The sequence below is a fragment of the Dendropsophus ebraccatus genome, chromosome 10 (genome assembly GCF_027789765.1).
Source record: "Dendropsophus ebraccatus isolate aDenEbr1 chromosome 10, aDenEbr1.pat, whole genome shotgun sequence".
In the NCBI taxonomy this organism is placed as follows: Eukaryota; Metazoa; Chordata; class Amphibia; order Anura; family Hylidae; genus Dendropsophus; species Dendropsophus ebraccatus.
Genome location: NC_091463.1, coordinates 69,756,277 through 69,779,095, shown reverse-complemented (window position 1 = coordinate 69,779,095; position 22,819 = coordinate 69,756,277). Strand labels below are relative to the sequence as shown.

At 44.2% G+C, this 22,819-nt stretch overlaps 1 protein-coding gene across 2 annotated transcripts in view; it reads right to left on the bottom strand.

Moving 5' to 3' along the window:
- GPC3 (glypican 3) overlaps window positions 1-22,819 on the bottom strand; it is a 329,376-nt gene that overhangs the window by 118,449 nt on the left and 188,108 nt on the right. For both annotated transcript variants that reach the window (XM_069943175.1, XM_069943176.1), the window contains exon 6: window positions 5,239-5,359. In XM_069943175.1, the coding sequence (XP_069799276.1) occupies window positions 5,239-5,359 (121 nt within the window). The remainder of the gene's footprint in view (window positions 1-5,238; window positions 5,360-22,819) is intronic.

Below are 22,819 nucleotides of genomic sequence, written 5' to 3'. Positions count from 1 at the left end.
TTTAACTTACTAGGCCACAAAAGGAAATAATCGTAACTGCGGGGATCACTCCAGCAGCATGTGGTTTTAATAGTTTAATTGCTCCGGCTATTTATTACTGTTTCACAGGAAGGAAATGTTTGTAGTTCTACTTTCAAAGTAATTGTTTTTCTGTGAGCTCAGATATGCATGAGCCGACCCTCAGTCATACCGGTCTGTAGTCATTAGATTACATTGGCACTACTTAAAGCAAATAATCTCATTTTCTAAACCGACTTTAAAATAAACACCCATTTTATAATATGTGTCCCGTAATAGTCATCATGCTGTCAGTATCTGCATATGCTTAGCTGGTAGGCGATTGTAGAAAACAAAGCTATTAGCAGAAACCTTAGGGGTTGCTGTGGATAAACCTGACCCTCTCCATAGAAGGGGTAATGGGAATGTACATGGATGCCATCTGTCAAATCTGATGCTATGTCCAAAGTGGTCAGTAAAGTTGATTGTGAATGTAATGTAGGCAATCGGGTCACCAAAAATAAATGTTTGATTCTGAAATCTTATACACACTTAGGCTATGTTCACACATTGTATGACACTGGTCGTTTCGTGACCCGGCCAGGTCACGGAATGGCTGGTGTCAGATAAGATCATCCCGGCCGGTCAGGGGCAGATTAACTTTACCATAGGCCCCGGGCTGTTCACCAAGCCTGGGCCCCCCCACCTCACTGTAACTATGGCTGCACTAGCCTGGCGTTCATAGTACAGGATAGATAATGTCATGATGTCCTGATTTGTGCAAAATTGCCATAAAAAAAACAGTGATTTTTTGCAAATCATGGCAGAAGTGTAGCCAGGAGACAGTACACCATTGAAAGTATAAGTCTTTTTGGGTGGTCATGGGTCCCCCAGGAGCTCAGGGCCCCGGGCTGCCGCCCAAAACGCCCCTATTATAATCCACCACTGCGGCTGGTACTGCAGTACCAGCCGGGAGATCTTCAGCACTGCTGAGTTTTGATGGGGGCGCATCAGTGTGCGCCCGCTTCAGAACTCCCCACTGCACACAATGGAGCGTGCGGCCGGAGCCGCGCGCTTCATTGTGTGCACTGACAGGTTATCTGCGGCTGCTATTCAATGAATAGCGGCCACAGAAACCTAACGTCACTTTTTTTTTGCAGCGCGGCTAGGGATCCCAGCCGGAGTTTATACTATGTGTATACGCTCCAGCCGAGATTCCATGGCATGGTACAGCAGAGTTAGGATCCTATTACACGGCCCGATCATAAATTGTAAACGAGTGCTAATCTGCTAGATCAGTGCTCATTTACTGAGCGATTACAATTACTGACTATCAGGCAGCAAGGGCTACATGGACATTGTTAGCAATGTCCGTGTAGCCCTTGCCTTTAGTGTAAAATGATAAAGTATTAACTCACTTTACCACCGTCCCTGATGTCCCCAGAGGCCTTTCCAGATGTCTGGAGCTCTGTCTTCTGTTCCGGTCTCTTCTGTTCCGATCTCTCACTGGCTGAGACAGGCCGCGGCCAGTGATTGGCTGAGCAGCCGCAGCCTGTCAGTGCAGGGACCATAACAGAAGGCAGAGCTGCAGACAGCGGAGAAGGTCGCCAGGGAACGTGGTAAGGTGAATTATTACATTATTAGGCGCACACTGCTATTATATGTAGCGATGCGCACCCAATGCCCAATGACTTTAGGTCTGGACTTAAAGAAATAATCAGCCAATGATCGTTTCATTGGTTGATGGTTCTCCCTATTACATAGAGCGATAATTGGCCTGATTCGGCTGATTATCGATGAGTATAATAGGGCCCTTAGGCCAGTCACCCCCAATTTAAATGGGTACATTAGACATGGGCCTTTTTTGAGATTTGCCCTGGGATGGGTTGTTTGAAAGTAATAAAGCACACTCTGCCTCTGTCCACTCTGTCCGGGCTGCTTACAGGTTCTGGAGCCGTAATGTTGCAGAGCTGCCCAGCCAATCAGCTACTGAGGTGAGAAACCACTGATTGGCTGGATGGGCCAGCAAGATCTTAGCCCCAGAACCCGGAAACACATCAGGACGGAGTGGTAAGATACCAGAGGCAGCACAGGAGCCAGGGAGGTAAGTGTGTTTTATTATTGAATCCCTGGAAAGATTTTGGAAAAAAAAAAGCCCCTGGCCGGACTACCTCTTTGAGAACACAATGATATATAAATTATACAGTGGTCTCTCAAGTTACATTGGCCTTAGGTAAAGAAGTAGGATCTGTGGCACATGTGAACAACTAGATGACTAATAAAAGTGGACTTTTTACTGGTAAACCCCAGTACTGCACTGGCTGGCTGTCTAGTAGCGTTACTCTACAGTACAGTACAGTGTGATATTACATGTTTTGTACTGCTGTTTACCTGTGCCAGAGTTTGCCATGGTGCTCCCTCTGATATCTTAGATGCTTCCCCCAGTCTCCACTCTCTGTTCTGCCATGTACACCATTCTCCCACTCTCTTCTGTTATCACTAACAATGAAGGAAGGAGGCACAGAGAGTCAGATGCTGTGCGCGGTCTAATCTTAGATAATGTCAGAAGCAGCAGGACAGCCAGATACGTGAAGGAGTTACACAGACTTCACAGCAGCAAAATGGTAGGGAATTTTGTAATGAATACTACTTAGAAAGTTTAACGCTTAATTTTGCAATTTGGAAGCAAATGATCAATGGAAAAAAATTAGAGTAAAGGTGTCCATAGCCTATAACTCTAGAAATGAGTACTGTTCAGCCACATAAAGAGACACCACGAACAATCACAGTAGCAGCTGCTGGCTTATGTTTAAGGGGTCTGTCACTGTGACAGATTCCCTTTAGGTGCCTTTAAAGGGAACCTGTCCGCCCCTTTATGATGTCCTCCTAGAAGGCAGCATAAAATAGTGACAGATGTTGATTTCAGCGGTGTGTCATTACTATGCGAATATGCGGCACTTTTGGAGAACTCACAACCCCAATTGTCAGTATTCTCCCTATTACGAGCATATGGAGAAAGCTGTCAATCGGCGGCAGGTGGGCAGGGGGAGCCTGCATTGCATGAACACATCAGAGCCTACCAGCTCTGGCATTAAACTGAGTTTTCCAAAAGTACGGTACATATATCAGTGATAGACCGCTGACCTCAGCATGTCTGTGACTACTATAGCCAGCCCTCAGAGGGGCAAGCATAAAGGGGCTAACAGGATCCTTTTAAGGCTCAAGTTCTCTTCTATCACTATAAAAACTGTGCATTTTTATGACTACAACTTTCTCCCATCCAAAGTCTTAATGTATTCTAAAACTAAAAGCAGTGATATACCACAAGGAGGTGGGTTAGCGCAAAAGAGTGTTTCAGACAACATATTTTCATAGATTATCATTCACGGCTTGTTCTGTGTTTTTAGAGCGGCACAGCGGCCAACACACTCCCAAAACAAGTCTGCTGCGTTCCTCACTTCCTGCAGAACAATGTGTCAGCTGCCAATGCACATTCCTGACCTTTACTGATTAGACTGGACCTGTCACACTTCATTAGCATATCCTTCTTCTTCAGACATCAAACCACCGAAAAAATATGCCGGTCATAGCTCCCAAAAAGTTTTATATCTTAGACGGCATCACATATTACAGCACTGATAATGGGTAATAACTGAGATAGCGATATGTCGTACATTGCCTGCGGATGACTAACTTAATTGGCTTTAGAATATCTGTCCTGGATAGGGTTACTATGTCACACTGCACTTCCTACATCCTCAGAAGAAAAAAAATACATAGATCTTTATCTCTCCGAAAGGGAAATGAGAGAGCAGAGGTTCCCAACCGATTCCTGCTTCATATTAACTTGTTTGTGTTTGACTATTTCACAATCTGTCTACAGATAAAGGACAGGTAGTAAACTCCGGGGTCAAACAACTCCAGATAGGACAAAGATCCTGCTGCCATCCGTCGTTTCTATCATTCCGACTAGTTAATTCCGGTATCAGAACAAGGTCTGAAATACCTGGTGTCCAAAGGTTAGGTTTCTGCAAGCCATTATTGGAATGTAAAGGTAACTCTATATACTAGATAGCTGCCTGTGATGCAGTCAGAAAGAGAACTGTATGCTCCATGTCCCAAATAGTCACTCTCTGCTTCCAAGATAAAAGGGCCTGCTTAGAGAAGAAGTTAAACTGCTCCCCCTAGAAACTCACTTCAATCCTCCGCAGCTCTGTTCAGACCTCCATGTTACATCTCCGGCCTCTAGCTAACTGACAGCCCCTACAGTGGGAAAGCCTCTCCTAGCCTCCAGTACAACACCATGCCCACTTGGGGATGAGCGCAACTGGAGCATGCTCAAGTCTGATTGTATGGCATTTGAATACTGATGGCTAAAGAAGTTGGGTGCAGCCCTAGGGATTCTGGGAAAATTTGGATACAGGTATAGGTCAGCCTAGGCTCTGCATGAAGACAGTCCACACTCTTTCATTGGCAATTGGCAACTGACGATCCCTGTAGCTGTCACAACATCAGCACCATCAGCATTTCCATACATGCCTCCCCAGACTACTCCAACATCATGTGCCTCCCCTGTATATCAAAAGAGAAACAGATTGCTGAACTCAGGGAGACCAGCCAAACGACAACACTGCCGGCTGCTAGTGAAAGCGCTCAATGCAGTGAAGTCCTAGGTGCATTGCCCCCTGGGAAACATGAATATGCAAAAAAGGAGCCCGTGGAGCCCCTGTATATTCACAGTCCATGGGGAAGATTTATCAAACATGGTGTATAGTGAAACTGGCTCAGTTGCCCCTAGCAACCAATCAGATTCCAAAGAGTCTATCTGTACATAGTGGGAACATAGCCTCATAATGATTCTTCTCAAAGGGGTTATCCAGGCTTAGGAAAACATGCCCAATTTTTTTTCCAGAAACAGCGCCACTCTTGTACTCAGTTTGGGTGTGGATTTTGCAGTTCCGTTCCATTACAGTTAATGGAGCCGAATTGTAATATAACACACAAAACCAGGGAGCAGGAGTGGTGCTGTTTTTGCAAGAAAGTAGCTGTTTTCTCTAATCCTAGATAACCCTTTTAAACGTCAATCATATCACATTGTATTATATCAGACTCATCATTCTGCTCTTGCACATGCCAAATATTCCAAGTTTCATCCTGTAAATTGTTTTCAGTAGTTCCAGTTAACTGATGACCCTGGTTGAGCATTCTGGCATTCATAGGTACATGCTTTGTGGCACCTACCTGATTGACATGATTCAGTTTATCAATAATCTGGTTAATTACGGGTTCGGCGCTCCTCCCTTTTCCTTCTTGGTTGCTTGTTTGAACCTTGAAGCCATTTTTCACTGTATGGGGCTGGAACCTGTAATTCAGAATACCAATGGGTTATAAGGGTGTTAGGACTGATCTAAAAAAAATTAATGGGACATGTAAGAAACCTTAAGTACTTTATGTTGTCTAAAGTTTTCTTCTGCTACATGTAGTGTTGATGACCATTTATTTTTATGTTTAATCTACAATTTGTGCAGACAAAGCACGGCTCATACCCTCGCATAGTGGTGGCCTCTGCCAAGTAAGCCGGTCAGCTCCATAACATATTGGCCACACATCTTTAATTCACCCCTACAGGCGCGCTGAGCTCCCCTTTTATGTTTAACACACTACATCCCTCAGATGCCTCAAGTTCTTTCTTGGAAGGTTATTAACACACCCAGCTTCATGAATGCCTATCATTATAGAGCGCTGCTCACAGCACAGGTTGATGTTCTCACACTGCCATCTAGTGGCCACTGGAAGGAATTAAAAAGAGATTTATGTCTTGATGCACACATTGTCATTTTTCCACCGACTGACAGTAAACATGTCACCTGCCACCTACCTGGAGACAAAAAAAAAAAAGAATAAAATAAATTGGACGTGTCAGATAAAAAAATTACCTCCAAATGAGTCTGGCCCTAAATTATCTGACTGCAGGTTATACTCTGTAAATAAATTGCACTACTGTTCCCAGATTATTATCTAGAATAAAGGCGTTATCCTTGAATAAAAAAAACGTAGATGCTTTCTTCCAAAAAATGCCCCACACCTGTCCTCAGGTTGTGAATGGTATTAAAGTTATGCTTAATTCACTTTAATAAAACTGAGCTGCAATAGCACATACAAACCGAGGACCAGTGTGGGTCTGTTTCTGGAAGAAATCATCTTTTTTTTTTTCTAATCCTGAATAACCTACTTAATACTGGAGCCATATTCAAGCTCAGCTGCAATAGATAATTGCTTTCCAACTGCATGCTTTCCTATACCTGCTAGGAGTTTTAGTTTTGCAAAAATTGATCAGTCACCCTAAATTGCTATACCTTGTTGTCCCTGCAGCTGAACTAGAGGGAAAATGAATTGTACCTTGGGTTTCCCACTAGTGGAGACCTCAGTTATTTAATTGCTTTCACACAGATTAGCAGCCTCTGCCGCTCAATTGCAGAGCGGGCTGGAAACATCACATCACATGCCGCGTCACAGACCAGGAAGTAGACGGCACCGCAGACCGGAGCAGCGCAATGCGAGACCCGGCGCTAGAACCCAAGAGGTAGGTGGATAGCATTGCCCTCATCCACCACCTCCAGGGCCATAGCTAAAACAACCCTCCTAGCCAGTACCCCTTTAAGGCTAAATTTACAGTACCCCTTTAAAGTGTCACTGTCGTTATGACTTTCAACGTCTAAATCAGGCGGGGATGTGAAATAAAGCAAGTTTGCAATTTACATTAATTTTTACTTTGTTGTTATCATGCTGCAACACAAAGCTGAACTTACCAGAAATCCAGGTCCAGTCTCCAGAAGGCAGATTTTTTTATTTGGGCTGTTTGAAAAAAACAGACTAAACACAGGAATTCCGGCCAGTACAGAGAGTCACGGCTCAATATGTCTGTCAGTCACATGACTGTCTTCTCTCTGTGAGCGTTTAGATGGGATACACAGGACTTCCTGTTTTCTGACTTATTGAAAGAAAAAAAGAGTCAGAAAACAGGAAGTGCCGTGTTCTCCATGATAACTAAAAAAAAAAATATGAATGAAGGTTGCAAACTTGCTTTATGTCACATCTACTGTTGATTTAGATTTTGAAAGTTATAACAACAGGTATACTTTAACGCTAAGTTCACAACACATTTTTTATACTGTTGAAAAACTTTTTTTTATCATTGTATATAATTTTTTTTACCTTTTTCTCAGGTTGCGACAGGATTCAGGACACAATTACAGTATTTAGATTCCTGTATTGTTCTTTTTAAGAAACAGATTCAGATGCCTTTTGTTTCTGTAACACAGAAGTCAAAGTATCCTGTTGCACTCTGTTTTAAAGGTATATTTTTCTAATTTTGAAAATAAAACAAAATAATAAAAATAAAAAAGGATGAAAACTTTGTGTGACCAGAGTCTTACTTTATTCATACTGAGAGTTTCACCTATCATTACAGGTAAAGTCTAGTGGTAAAGCAATATAGATACAGAAGTTGTATTCACAATAACTAAAGCTGCCATAGGAAGCCCTCTATGCAATTTAAAGGGAACCTGTCATCACTTTTATGCTGCCTAGACTGTGAGTCATCAGGGTGTTCCCTGTTGGCTCCTCCCCTTCAGCCTTAAAGGGAATCTGTCACCCGCTGTGCCGGGGGGGGGGGGGGGAAGGCCACCCGACCCCCAGCTAGAGCCCCGGGATCGGTCGAAGAGCAGGACTTGGCGAGATGGGGTAAGTATCCGGGGCTCTAGCGTGGGGGGTCGGGCGGCCTTCACCCCGGCACGGGGGGTGACAGGTTCCCTTTAATAGATCGTTCTCTCAGTACATAGGTATAGAAGCGATCTATCAATTAAGTTCGGCAGGGCAGGTAGAAGCCATCAAGGTACAACCCAATGACTTGTGGTTCGGGTAGAATGAAAGTGGTAACAGATCCCCTTTAAATCTGATCCCAGACACACTATCCACTTTACATATACAAACGTCTTTTATAACCATGCCTCTGAACATTTAATATTATACATTTTTTTATCAACTTAAATTACTAATAAATCCATAACTCAAACGCTGCTCCCCCCTAATATAAGACAGACGTTACACGTTTATCAGGAAATTAAACTTCCATTGCATCAATGGGTTTTCTAATATGACTCCAGTAAAAGAAAACTAGAGAGATATTTGCAAGGGCAACAATCCTAACCTTGACTTGACATATCCCCCCATCAAGAATGTTGTATATTATTGTTATTTGTACAGATGCAGACAATGTTATTGTAAGATTAGTGGAAGATTTGGCAATCTCTCAGGCATAGCTCAGAAATTAGAAACTGACGTTTTCCCATAGACTTGTAGAGGTTTAACTGCATTTTTGAGGAACGGCCAAATAGGATGGAAGCCAAAATGAGTAGCGATACAAACTACACAAAATGCATATAGCTCACTGAAAATATATAGCGTGTGCACTATAGTATATATTAACAAGTCACCCAACATGCATAGTCCATATAGCATCTATATGTTTATCTTAGCATAGCAAGTGCTGTGTTACTGTGTACTATAATAACATACTGATCCATGGTTGGATGGTGTCCCATAGACACCATTCTATGGGCAGGTGAATTCCTTTGTCCACCGAAAACACACAAATTGCACCACCATTACATCACAGAGGGAACATAAGAACACTTTTAAGTGTGTGCTGGTGTTCAGGGACAGGTACAACCACTCTGAGCCCCATTAGTGCTGAAGTGGGACCACATCATCAGCTCTTGCATTTACCTCTTGCACCCCTGGGTCACCACAACTGTCCCAAAAAACTTATCCTTTTGCCATGATTTATTTGTCAATGAGTGCATATAGTCTCTATAATATGAGAGCGGGGCTCTTGCTCGACCATCAACTAGATCCTATATAACTGCCAATATATCAATGACCAGCATAGACAATTTACTCCAGGAACTAGTCTATACGTCAGCCGTGCCAATATGCGCCCATAGGTCACGAGAATAACACAGTAAAGAGTAAGGTTATCCCATTTCATAAGAGTGAATTCTCAGAATATAGATCTGCGTGGGTCGTGTCTGCTTTTCATTATAGACCTCTTTAGAACAACTTGCTATAAGACTCTGGAACATGTTACAGGAGCTTTCACACTGTTCTTCTAAATTGTATAACACAGTGAAAAATTCTGCACCTTAAAGAACAACTTCAGGAGATGTGTGCAGACTTTTCTGATTATCCAAGGCTTAAATCACTGAGTATAAGAGAACTTGTCGCCACATATCATGCATGTATAATGAGATCCTCCACAAGCACCCGTGACCTCCTAGTGCACATGTGCGTCTCTCTTTCATGTGCAAAGGACCATCAAATATCTACCATGTGTTGGGTAGAATTTCTTTTTTTTCACCCCCATATGCCAAGATTACTAGTTGGATCTGAAGTTACTGGAGCATATGGTGGACTCTCGAGTTAGCCTCTGACTCAACATGATATCACAGCTCTTTGGAGTTCTAGAAGAAAGCATACTTCTTAAATTGAGAAGAACCAATCCTGCATTATGTGATTTTAGGACTGTAGCCTAAGGAAAATCTATAACCATAATTTCCATAAAAATGTAAATAAAAAAGTTGCAGGGTTATACTTTCCGGGATATAGACCAGGGATGGGGAACTTTCGGTACTGCAGCTGTTGCTAAACTACAATACCCATCATGCTAAAGCTTTCTATGTCTAGGCATGATGGGAATTGTAGTTTTGCAGCAGCTGGAGGGCTGAAGGTTCCCCGTCCTTGATAGAGACCATATAGAATAAATAGAGTAATGGTAAATACATATCAGGTGAATGCCAGCCTAATAGGACTGCCGACTGATGTGTGTAAGTGTCTTCCTATCATTTTCACATCATCACATGTTAACACAACACACATTTCCCCAACATACTGTTCTATGGGAGGAAAGCAGCCACTGAAGGAGTTGGCAGTAGCTTGAAGTGACTCTGTAACCACAATCTGGGCTTAGAATATCTCTGCCCTAACTTTGCACCACCCCTCTGTCCCTCCTCCCTACCCTCTTCATCATTAGGAATGCCACAGGAACATTTTCTCCTGTCTGAACATTGCACAGGTGCCTTAACGATCCAGCCCATGTTCAGTATTCACACAGCTGATGAATAGGAGACAATCTGCCTGGAGCATTCCTAATGATGAGGAGAGCGGGGAGCAGGGACAGAGAGGTTGGGCCAGCCTAATGCATACACAATCTAAGCCCCGGCCGTTGGGCACAGGGCTGCCAGTTTAAAAGAAGTTTTTTAGGACTATTACTGCATCACCTGCCGAACGGACCCCAGGACAGATCTTGGATTAAAAGCAGCTATCCGAAGGTACAAGCGGTTTGGGGGGGGGGGGGGGGGGGGGTCAGATTGTAGATACAGTGTCGCTTTAACCATTCATTGCCAATTAAGTACTGTATTTATAATATATGTATATTTTGTGAATTAAAATTAGGACCACCTGTCGAGTCATTCCTGGTCAGGGGTAAGTATTCACCTTAATACCTTAGTACCTAGGGCTGCTATTGATGCATGGGTACCCGATCATGTCAGCACAGCACGTCACGGCATTTTGCTGACTGGCTGGTATAGTTTATTAAAGTAGTGATCTGCTGATCACTGGAAAAGTCCCATTGTGGGATAAGAAAAAAGTAAAAAAAAAAAAAAGTACATAAAATTTAATGTAATAGAAAAAAATCCCCCCATAAAATAACCAATAAATTTCCCTTTCTTTCTTCTACATTAACGTAAAAAATATACATATTAGGTATCACCGCGTCCAATACAACCTAAACAATAAAATAATTTTATTATTTATCCTGAACAGTGAACACAGAAAAAAAAAAAGATTAAAAAAAAACTATGATTTTGTAAATCTGCCCCCCAAAAGCAATATCAAAAAGTCATAGGTATTCCAAAATAGATACCAATAAAAAGTACTTGTCAGGCAAAAAGTAACCCCTCATTTGTCGGTGAAAAAATAAAAAAGGTATTCCACTCGGGTGACGACCATAGATAAATAAAAAAAAATAAAATTACATTAAAACCTAGAATATATGCCAGGGGAAGGGGTTAAAAAAGCTATGACTCTTGGAAGGCAGGGGTGAAAAAAACAAAAAAACACGATGGCAAAAGAAGAAAAAAATTCCAGCAGAAATGGTTACTCATCCCAGTTGGGTGAAATAACAGTCACTTCAAACTTGCAGATAGAAACCAGAAAAGAAATTTTACGTCTGCTACCCCTGGACTCATAACATCACCTCTCGGCTTTGGCATGTATCCTTTTCTACAATGCACTTCCACTATGGAGCTCATCCTTTAGCATTAGCATATCCCTTTAACTCCAGGAATCTTTACAGGTTCAGGTTCATTAGTTAACGTCAAGCTCAACGAGTGCCTAAAATTTCAAGTAAAGTATACACAGCAGATATGTATTTGTTGATCTTCCATTCCCTCTTGTGCTTTGCGTCTTCGCCAAATACCATGTTCAAAACGCCTGTCTAGTGGAGATGCCGAGCATGTTTAGAGGGCCGCAGAGGACACCCAGTTGAATCATTTGCTTGATGGTTGAAAGGCCATAGTAAGATCCTGGAATTCTTTTCCATGTATGGGAATTCTGAGATTGCAATGAGTCTGGCCTCCATGTCCCCTCCCTTGGCAGAGAACATAATAGTACACTAAAGAAACCACTGATCATATGTATTCACCCTAATGTATAAATCTCTGAAAAATGATTAATGTAAGGACGCGGCATTATTGTAACCGGTTTATTTGTGGCCGAGGAGCCTAATCCTTCCACTGTACTCTCATTCCGCATTGTTAAGAGATCAAAGTGGCTATTCTAGCGCTGGTGCCAATTAGAAAGCAATGTATTTGTTTACCTAAGGCGCGTAGGAATGTATTGACGTGGAGGGGATACTGGATGCTTCTCCAGCTTGCTGAGGATTGGGGATACTTATAAATGTCATGTTTCAAATTGGAGTGCGCACGCTTTCTGTCACTGCTGCTTTCATGTGTGAGTCCCTCAGTGACGCCGGAGTAAGAGTTATAGATCACAATCGCCCACTGGCTCCATATTTCACAGGCCAGCTTTAGCTATGGCAGCGTGCTGCCTGCCATGTGCCACCTTTCCATCATACACATTATGAATGCCCTTGACAGGCATCAACCAAACCCTGAGCTGCTATTTAACTATTTCCTAGCCACACAGCACAACGTATGTGAAGTAGCTCTGTCTTGTGTGATCGATGGAGGCATAGCTACCAAACGGATCTATTTAACAGAATTTAAAGGATATTTTTCCTAGTAGCTCATATCCTATAGGATTCGTTATTATGGAAGTCAGTCATAGATACCTGTGGCTGAAAGAGCTTGAGTAGTGACAACTATGATTCCAAACCAGAAATATACTCTGAGCAGCTGTCACTCCTCTTCCCGTATAATGTGGTTTACTTAACAGGGTGAGACAATGAGAGCAAAGGAGAAACCTCCCAGGGTAAGCGTCAACCTGCAGGAGCTCGCTTCATTTATCTCCAGGCAAAGCTGACAGCGTCTGCGTATGGTATTACAAGGCGTTATCCAAGTGCAAAGGTAACAAGTCCTCCAGAACAGGAGCCACCATCCTCTCTCTGATATGGGTAATAGAAAGTGCTCCCTTATGCAACAGATATAGCTATAAATTTATCTCTAAATTGAAATTTTTTAAAAATGGATGAAATCTGTATGCCAATGACTAGTTCGAAAGGTTCAGTAGCAAAGTTTATTTAAGGTGTCACTGTCGTTTGAAAACATTTTTGACATGTCATAGAAACACGTCAAAAGTTTTGATTGGTCCAGGTTGGAGTGTTCAGACTCGCATCAATTGTGAGAACAAGCTGGGAGAGGAACGTGCTGCAACGTGGTCCACCTTCTGTTCTGTGTCAGTGAAAGAGTTGGGCTCCATAGACTTATATTAGGAGCCTGACCCATCACGGGACACAGAGTTGGGAAAGGACTGCACTTACGATCGGTCAGGGTCTGAACACTCAGGCCCAGACTGATCAAAACCTTTGACATGTCTCTATGACATGTCCAAAGTTTTTTTCAAACGACAGGTACTGTACACTTTATAGTCTCCATATGCCTTTTGACATGTCACAGAGAAACATTAAAAGTTTTAATCAATTGGTATCTGATCAGCACCAATTATTATAGAGAGCCAGGAGAAGCATTCTCTTTCTTCTCAATAAATGTCTATGGGGGGCATCTCTTCTTTATGGTACCTTTTTTACGGTAGCTTTGTCCTATCCAGGCTAGTTCCTCTTGTCTCTTGGCAGGACATGTTCCTCTTGGCAGGACATGTTGAAGAAACCTGTGCACTATGAGGTTTATCACATGTGCCATACAAGGTGTATGACTCAGCCCTCCCTGATGCACTGCAGAGAAAAGGTTCCTCCTTTTGTGGGCTATAACACTTCCCACCGTTAGTTGAGCTTGGGTCAGCCATTCATATATCTCCTACGTGATGGTCCGGAGGAGCTCCTGCCCACTGTGGCTCTGTTCACCCAGGCTCACAAAATGGAGGACAGCCTGAGAGCGCCGGGCCTGACATCGTTGGTAAGACACCGGGGCAGGTTGGACTGCAGTCAAAGCGGTGGATGCTTGCAAGCATGTGGAGGCAGAACTTTTGCAGAACTGGCCCCCTAAAGCACCAGGGAGGTGACAGTGGCAAGAATGGGCTAACTTTTTGGTGTTCTTCTGGGGGAATGTTGACCCAATGGGCAGTAACAGACATGTACTGCCCTTGCCTATAATTAAAGGACCAGACATCAGCACTGGGGTGCACGGTCTTGGACACCAAGAATCCCAATGAGTCGCCAACATTTTTCTTCAAAACTGTGCAGTGATGGGACAGCTGATGGGACTTTTTTTTCTGGGACAGTGATGGGACTTTTTTTTGCACTGTTTTTTAAAAACTTTTTTTGTTTTGCGGCTAAACGGGGTTTTCCTATTTTTTTGAACCAGAATTGTAAAGTCCAACACTCAGGTGTGATGTTAGTACCTACTTTTTGTATGGCCGGCTTGTATTCCCCAAAATGGTAGGTAACCTTCCAGTTTTGTTGTGGTCCCTTGGGCTCTTGTCACAGCAACCTGGAGTGGCAACTGACCCACTTGGATTGTCGGTACCACAGAAGAGGGAAAAATAACCCAAGGTGTGCGGTGGTGTGTGCATAGGTGCAGGTGCGAGCAGAGTCCAGTGCATTTGATATAAAAATAGAACAACTTTAATGTAGAGCTTTTGTAAGTTAACAGTATATGTTTTACAGGCAATAATCTTGATACAGACTTAAGTGCTTAACTTAGTGTTTGAGGTAGGTGCTTGAGAAGAGCAGGAGATATAGTAGTGCTTTGTAGAAGGTAGAGAGAAGAGGAGAGGAGTAGGATACGTAGACCTTCTTTATGGAAGCTTTGTCCTACTGGGATTAGCTCCTATTGCTTTAGGAGTCTGTCCTGCACTTTGTAGACTCGTTCCTGGCATGGGCTAGGGTGTTCCTTGGTGGCTACTCTCCCTTACTAATGCTTAACACTGCATAGTACAAGTAGTAGTCACTTGAGATAAATTCTTGTTCACACTGAGTATCTAGTCTGAGCTGACCTCTGGTGTCCCTGACAGAGGTCCTGGCATAAGCCAGGCCCTGGCTTAGCTACTTTAGGAATGGTTTTGTTTGTGTCCTCTCTGTCTGAGAATCTGACAAAAACTGAATAGCACTTCCTCCACTAGTAACTCCTCCTACAGGTGTCTTTATGTACGCTCCTGTGAGTGGTGGGGCTGAGTGTGTGTAAGAGAAAGACTAAAGAGGATAGGACAAAGAGAAAGAGCACTTCCTAGTGGTCAGCACATAACAACTGGTACAAGCAATATTAACCCATTACTTCCTTCAGCTGTGCAATAGTAGTACATATACATACATAGGAAACACTGACACCTGGGGAAACTTCAAAATAAATCATCTACCACGTAACCAGAGAATATTTGGACAGGTGCATAAAAGAAGTCAAAAACACTAGTGGTGGGACACCACTGCCTTCTGCTCCTTGAACAACCCCATTAAAAATAATATTCATGCAATACCTGCCATCTCTTCCTCAGGTATGTGACGGTAGATGAAGTGTCGGATCCTCGGGGTAGGCGGGGACCACAGGAGCCAGAATGACGGCGCTTCACGGCTTCAGGTTTAATGAAGTAAAACGATGAATTTTAATGGTCTCATAAACAACGCGTTTCGAGGCATAAATTGCCCCTTTGTCAAGTAGGAGAGAGTGATGTCTCTCCTACTTGACAAAGGGGCAATTTATGCCTCGAAACGCGTTGTTTATGAGACCATTAAAATTCATCGTTTTACTTCATTAAACCTGAAGCCGTGAAGCGCCGTCATTCTGGCTCCTGTGGTCCCCGCCTACCCCGAGGATCCGACACTTCATCTACCATTCTCCATTCCCTGATCTCCTGGCTTGGGATCTCGGCATCTACCCTTGGAGCCTGGCTGCTACGGCTACTACCTCTCTCTTCACTGATACAGGTGTTGTGTTCTTAGCACAACACCATCAGGTGAGCAGTTTTATTATCAGCTTGTTCGACCTACAATCTGTTGTTTACGTTATCACCCTATGGCGCCCTTTCCACTTTTTTAGCCCTACTCAGGTATGTGACGCACACACACACGGCTATCCATATGATGTAGAAGAAAACATGATACACTGTGGTGTAACCTGAAATGCTGTAACTCCCATCTCCTCCCCCCCCCCTGCCCACCACATCTGCTCTCCCTCCCCTAAGTTCTTGTTATGCAAAATAATGAAATAATGAAGAATTTAAAAGAAACTGTAAAAATTGATCCAGAATTTTGGATTATAGAAACCTAATACCTCTAATAAGTTACAGTGTAATGCTCGCAATCATGCTGCCTTAGATCTAGCCACTCTATTAACACTGACAGGTGTTTACAACCCAGAAGATTCCACACTATCATGGGGCAGGTCACATTTCCTTGACATGCTCTTGCCATAAGCCTGAAGCCCAACTATGCATCCGTCTGTCCTAACCACCTGCCACATGACATGATGTCCATTCCTAAAATTCATTTTTATAAAGATATAGCTCTGAATAACTTAACTAATAGGAATGAACCAATCATCCTTTACAGGGAATGATATGATGTGTGTATTATATAACTGGTAAGTGATACAAATAGTACAGTGCACTAAAACCCCAGTTCTGGGTTCACTGCTAAGAGGTACATATATATATATATATATATATATATATATATATATTGTGGACATGTCACAAGTAAAGTGTTCGAGGGGAGGTACATCTCACCCAGGCTACTGCTTACGGTGAGATGGTAAATCCGGGAAAGATCTCTTACTCAGCAGTATTATGCTGCTGAGTTGTTCTTTACATTTTCCGGGCCGGATTTACTGGAATGGTGGGTAGGTTGGTAGTGGGACCTGCCATTCCCTTCCCCCCGATCCAGTTCGGTTGTTGCAATCAGGTGTGTCCTGATTAGCCTGCAACAACTTAAAAGCTCCACAGTGCTACAGGGGATTGCTCTCAGCCAGGGTGAACAGCCTGCATGCTGTGTTTCCTGGGAGCAAGGAGTTCTATCACTGCTGGGGCCTATTCACACTCCACGATACCGCCTATGGAAGTGACAGATAGGTGACCTGTGTTAGTAAGTGCCCAGACGGGAAAGACCTTTTTGTTTTGTTTTATCCTTAAAGCACAGTGTTGCTGGATTTACTTTGCTGGACTGTTTATGTTACCAATAAACATCAAAGCTGATTTTTCTAAAGTCCAAGTTTGCTGCCTGACTTGTGTCCAAACACACCATCCCCCGGGAAGATCCCTACAATTGGTGCTGCGGAGCGGGCAAAACGGTTGCTAGGGGCAACGGTGTGCATCAACTTGGCTACAGCTGCTTATGTCCTGGGTGAAGGCTGCTGCTTCACTCCAAAAACAGCCAAGCAACATGGAGGAGATGATGAAGCAGTTAATGCAAGTGAGTTTGCAGCAACAACAGGCTCTGACAGACGCTAACCTGCGTCATGAACAGACAATGGCTGCACAACAGAGACTTATTGAGCACCTGATAGCAAAGCAGGAGGCGTCTGCAGGTGCTAATCCCCAGCCTGTAGTAGCAGACGCTCCAGGGACTTTGTCTGTGAAAAGAGCCGTGCAGCGTGCGCTGCAAAAGATGACTGCGGATGATGATATTGAGGCCTACTTAACTGTCTTTGAGCGTGTGGCTGAGAGAGAGAAGTTACCCTCCACTGAGTGGGCAGAAGTGATTGCGCCTTATTTAACAGGCGAACCTCAAAAGGCCTATTATGACCTCAGTGAGCAAGAGGTCAAAGACTATCCTCGGCTAAAAGCAGAGATACTCGCCCGACTAGGAGTTACTGCTGCTGTCCGTGCCCGGAGGGTCCGCAACTGGAGCTACAGTCTGGACAAATCAGCGAGGTCCCAGATGTACGACCTGATCCATTTGGCAAGAAAGTGGTTGGAGCCAGACACCTCTACTCCTGCCCAGATCCTAGAGAGGGTCGTGATGGATCGCTACCTCCGTGCACTTCCTGCTGATCTACAACGCTGGGTAGGACAAGGTGACCCTAGGAGTGCCGACGAACTCGTCAGCCTTGTGGAGAGGTTCCAGGCGACCGAGGACTACCTCCGTGATGTTCCTGCAGCACCTTCACCTCCACGGAGTGCCAGATCTGTGCCATCGGCTGGTAAGAGACTTCCATCTATTGGGGGAGTGTGGAGGGGTGCTGATAGAGGGAAGAGCGCTCAGGAGGTATCTCAAGGGCAAAAGACTGGTGATGGTCCCAGGTGGCTAAGTGGCCCTAAAAAGGACTCCTTGCCAAGGAGACCAGGCCCTATCCAGTGCTGGAGATGCCATGAGACGGGACATGTGTCTGCCCATTGCCCTCTTACCACTGAGCCCATGGAGTGTGACGCTAGCCGGCGTCAGTCGCTATTTGCGGAACCGTCTTTTGTTGCGGTCACTGGACTAGAGACTGAACCGCAAGTCTGCCACATTACTGTCAATAACTTCCCTGTTAAGGCGTTGCTGGACTCAGGAAGCCTTGTCACCTTGGTGCATGCCAGCCTGGTGACTGGGGACTTTGTGCCAAAAAGACATATGAGTGTGGTGTGCATACATGGCGATACAAAGGTTTACCCTATAGTACTGGCTAATGTCGGGACTGAACTAGGCGCTGTACAATATGAAGTGGGTGTGGTTAAAAACCTTATGCATAATGTGATATTGGGGCGTGATTTTCCATTGTTCTGGGCTCTATGGGGAAAACAACAATCCCCTGAAAGGAGTGAGGAGACCCCTAAGTCTATTGCATTACCCACGGTAAATGATAAAAATGTACAGGAGGAATATGATGCTTTTCCTTTGCAGGTCCTGGCTGGTGAGGAAGAGGCTCCTCCCACTGAGCAGAATGTTCCAGACTTAGAGGTGTCTAGGGATAATTTTGGTACTGCACAGTTGCAGGACCCCACTCTCAAAAATGCGAGAGAGCAGGTCACTGTTATGAATGGGGTACCTCAGGAACCAGAAGCTGAGAAAAAGTTTCCACATTTTTCTGTGACTAACGATCTCTACTATAGAGTCACTAAAATTAATGATGAGGTTGTGGAACAGCTTCTGGTGCCTAAGTCGTACCGGCGTCAGGTACTCGACATGGCCCATAATCATGTCCTTGGGGGCCACTTGGGGACCGATAAAACGCAGGAGAGAGTCCTCCAGAGGTTTTATTGGCCTGCGATTTATGCTGACATAAAAAAATACTGTGAGTCGTGCCCCACATGTCAGCTTAGCGCCCCAGTGTCGCATTTCCGCAGTCCGTTGGTCCCACTCCCCATCATAGAGGTACCTTTTGACCGCATTGCAATGGACTTAGTGGGTCCCATTGTAAAGTCGGCAAGGGGACACCAGTACATTTTGGTGGTCTTAGACTACGCAACCCGCTATCCTGAGGCTGTCCCCTTAAGAAACACTGCATCCAAAACAATTGCGCGTGAATTGTTTTATATGTTTTCCAGGGTGGGGATCCCCAAGGAGATCTTGACCGACCAAGGTACCCCGTTTATGTCAAAGGTGATGAAGGATGTATGCAAACTGTTTAAAATCTCACACCTACGAACCTCTGTATATCATCCCCAGACAGATGGGTTAGTGGAGAGGTTTAATAAAACCCTAAAACATATGTTAAAGAAAGTGGTGGAAAAAGATGGTCGGGATTGGGATCACTTACTTCCTTACCTGATGTTTTCTATTAGGGAAGTACCCCAAGCGTCCACAGGGTTCTCTCCCTTCGAGTTGGTCTATGGTCGTCACCCTAGGGGTTTGTTGGATATAGCGAAAGAGACATGGGAAAGTGAGTCCACCCCATACAAGAGTGTTATTGAGCATGTAGCACAAATGCAGGACCGTATAGCCACTGTAATGCCCCTAGTAAGGGAACACCTCCAGAGGGCGCAAGAGAGCCAAAGCAGAATTTACAATCGTTCTGCAAGAATCAGGACATTTAGCCCAGGTGACCGGGTACTCATTCTTGTTCCCACTGTAGAAAGTAAATTCTTAGCAAAGTGGCAAGGTCCCTATGAAATTGTAGAAAAAATCAGTGAGGTAAACTACAAGGTACACCAACCAGGTAGAAGGAAGCCTTTTCAAGTTTATCACATAAACTTGATCAAACCCTGGAAAGACAGGGAATCCTTGGTGGCGACAAACTCTATTAATAATTTGTCACAACCAATCCCTCCGGTCAAGATTGGTGATACTCTATCAGTGTCACAGAAGCAGGAGACTAAAGAGTTTTTGCAGAAAAATAAAGACAAGTTTTCTGACCTTCCAGGGCGTACGCATCTCATTCACCATCACATTGAAACTGAGCCTAGAAGCAGGGTAAACCTTAAGCCCTATAGGATACCAGAAGCACGGAGGGAGGCGGTGTCAGCTGAGGTAAAACGTATGCTTGACCTAGGAGTCATTGAGGTGTCCCAGAGCGAATGGTCCAGCCCGATTGTGCTAATCCCAAAGCCCAATGGAACTTGGAGGTTCTGTAATGATTTTAGAAAGTTAAATGAGATCTCCAAGTTCGATGCCTACCCCATGCCCAGGGTAGATGAGTTGATTGAAAGAATGGGTAATGCCAGGTACATAACCACCCTCGATCTCACAAAAGGCTACTGGCAGATCCCCCTCACTCCTGAGGCTAGAGAGAAGACCGCATTCTCCACCCCTGATGGGCTCTTCCAATATGTAGTGATGCCATTCGGGTTACATGGAGCCCCTGCCACTTTTCAGAGGTTGATGGACTTGATTCTGCGACCACATCGTGATTACTCCGCTGCCTACCTCGATGATGTGGTCATTTTTAGCCCTGATTGGGAAAGTCACCTCTGTAAAGTCCAGGCGGTGTTAGAGGCCATAAGTGATGCGGGGTTAACTATCAATGCAGAGAAGTGTGCACTAGCCTTAGAGGAGGCCAAATACTTGGGCTACATTATTGGGAGGGGGTTAGTGAAACCACAGCTAAATAAAATTGAGGCAATACAGAATTGGCCCAAACCCCTCACAAAGAAACAGGTCAGAGCTTTCCTGGGTATTACGGGCTATTACCGTAGGTTTGTGCCAAACTTTGCCACAGTTGCAGCCCCGCTAACTGACCTGACAAAGGGAGGTAAGTCCGCAATGGTGACATGGACTCCAGAGGCCGAGAAGGCTTTTCAAAGCCTTAAATCTGCCTTGTGTCAACAACCTGTACTAGTTACCCCTGACTTTAGGCAAGAGTTTCTGGTCCAGACAGACGCCTCTAATACAGGGTTAGGCGCCGTTCTCTCACAGGTCGTGAATGGCGAGGAGCACCCGGTGATGTACTTAAGCAGGAAGCTATCCCCGGCCGAAAAAAACTACGCCATTGTGGAGCGAGAATGTCTGGCAGTGAAATGGGCCCTAGAGTCCCTGAGGTATTACTTGCTAGGCAGAAAGTTCAAGTTAGTGACCGACCATGCCCCCCTAACATGGATGAAGGTTAATAAAGAGAAAAATGCGAGGGTGACTAGATGGTTTCTGTCCCTCCAAAACTTTAATTTTACCGTGGAACACAGGCCAGGAAAGTTACAGGCAAATGCGGACGCCCTATCAAGGGTACACTGTCTGTGGGGACAAAATGCTCAGCCCTCCGGTCTGAAAAAGAGGGGGGGGATATGTGGACATGTCACAAGTAAAGTGTTCGAGGGGAGGTACATCTCACCCAGGCTACTGCTTACGGTGAGATGGTAAATCCGGGAAAGATCTCTTACTCAGCAGTATTATGCTGCTGAGTTGTTCTTTACATTTTCCGGGCCGGATTTACTGGAATGGTGGGTAGGTTGGTAGTGGGACCTGCCATTCCCTTCCCCCCGATCCAGTTCGGTTGTTGCAATCAGGTGTGTCCTGATTAGCCTGCAACAACTTAAAAGCTCCACAGTGCTACAGGGGATTGCTCTCAGCCAGGGTGAACAGCCTGCATGCTGTGTTTCCTGGGAGCAAGGAGTTCTATCACTGCTGGGGCCTATTCACACTCCACGATACCGCCTATGGAAGTGACAGATAGGTGACCTGTGTTAGTAAGTGCCCAGACGGGAAAGACCTTTTTGTTTTGTTTTATCCTTAAAGCACAGTGTTGCTGGATTTACTTTGCTGGACTGTTTATGTTACCAATAAACATCAAAGCTGATTTTTCTAAAGTCCAAGTTTGCTGCCTGACTTGTGTCCAAACACACCATCCCCCGGGAAGATCCCTACAATATATATATATATATATATATATATATATATATATATATATAGCATTACTCCTTCCATTTAAAAAAAAAAAGTAAATGTAAAGTAAATGAAACAGCAAATGCATTCACAAGTGGCACTTGGGGTCTGTGGGGGTCCCAGCAGTCAGACCCCCAACAATCACACCTTTATTGCTAATCCTACAGACAGGTGATAAATATATTAAGTGGTAAAAAAAAAATCCTAAACAAGCAGAAGAAATGTTGTAGGAATCTCTTCTGCACTCTGAACTCTTTGTAAAACACTGACTCCGACAGTCAAAGGAGCGATGAGCAATTTACTCCTCTATCTGTCGATGTCATTCTCTCTTGTAAAAAGAGGTCCACGAACCGCAATCCCTGCGATAAAAGGCAGACGGACCCACACACCGCACATTTACATCATAATCATTGTACGTGCGCCAAACAATCTCCAATGCAGTGAGAATTATAGCTTAGAGCAATGCAAGGAAGTGAGTGGGCAAGTTCTGGAGTGTCAGGTGTATTTTCTCCATTTGCTCATGGTTCATGGTCACCTGGCTAGGATGTGGTGGTGGTGGGGTGGGGGGGGGGGGGGGGGTTGGACTTCAAGGGGTTCAATGCTCTGCCCATAGGCCCATAAGGCTGTTAAGATGGCACTGGGTTAAATGATTTCAAGTAGGATTTCTGAGTAAAACTCCTGGCAGATCTTACCTTATGGCCGCCATATAACAGTAAATAACTGCCATTATTTCAATATAACAGCTTTTGTTTTAAAATAACAGCAAATATTTGCCATTAAATGGCGGCCATCCACTCAATTTCAACATTGTGTGAACAGATCCTTTCTGTGTTTTTAATCCACTCCTGGTTTTGGTTGCAATATAAGGACCACAATACTGACTGAAATATACGTAGTGTG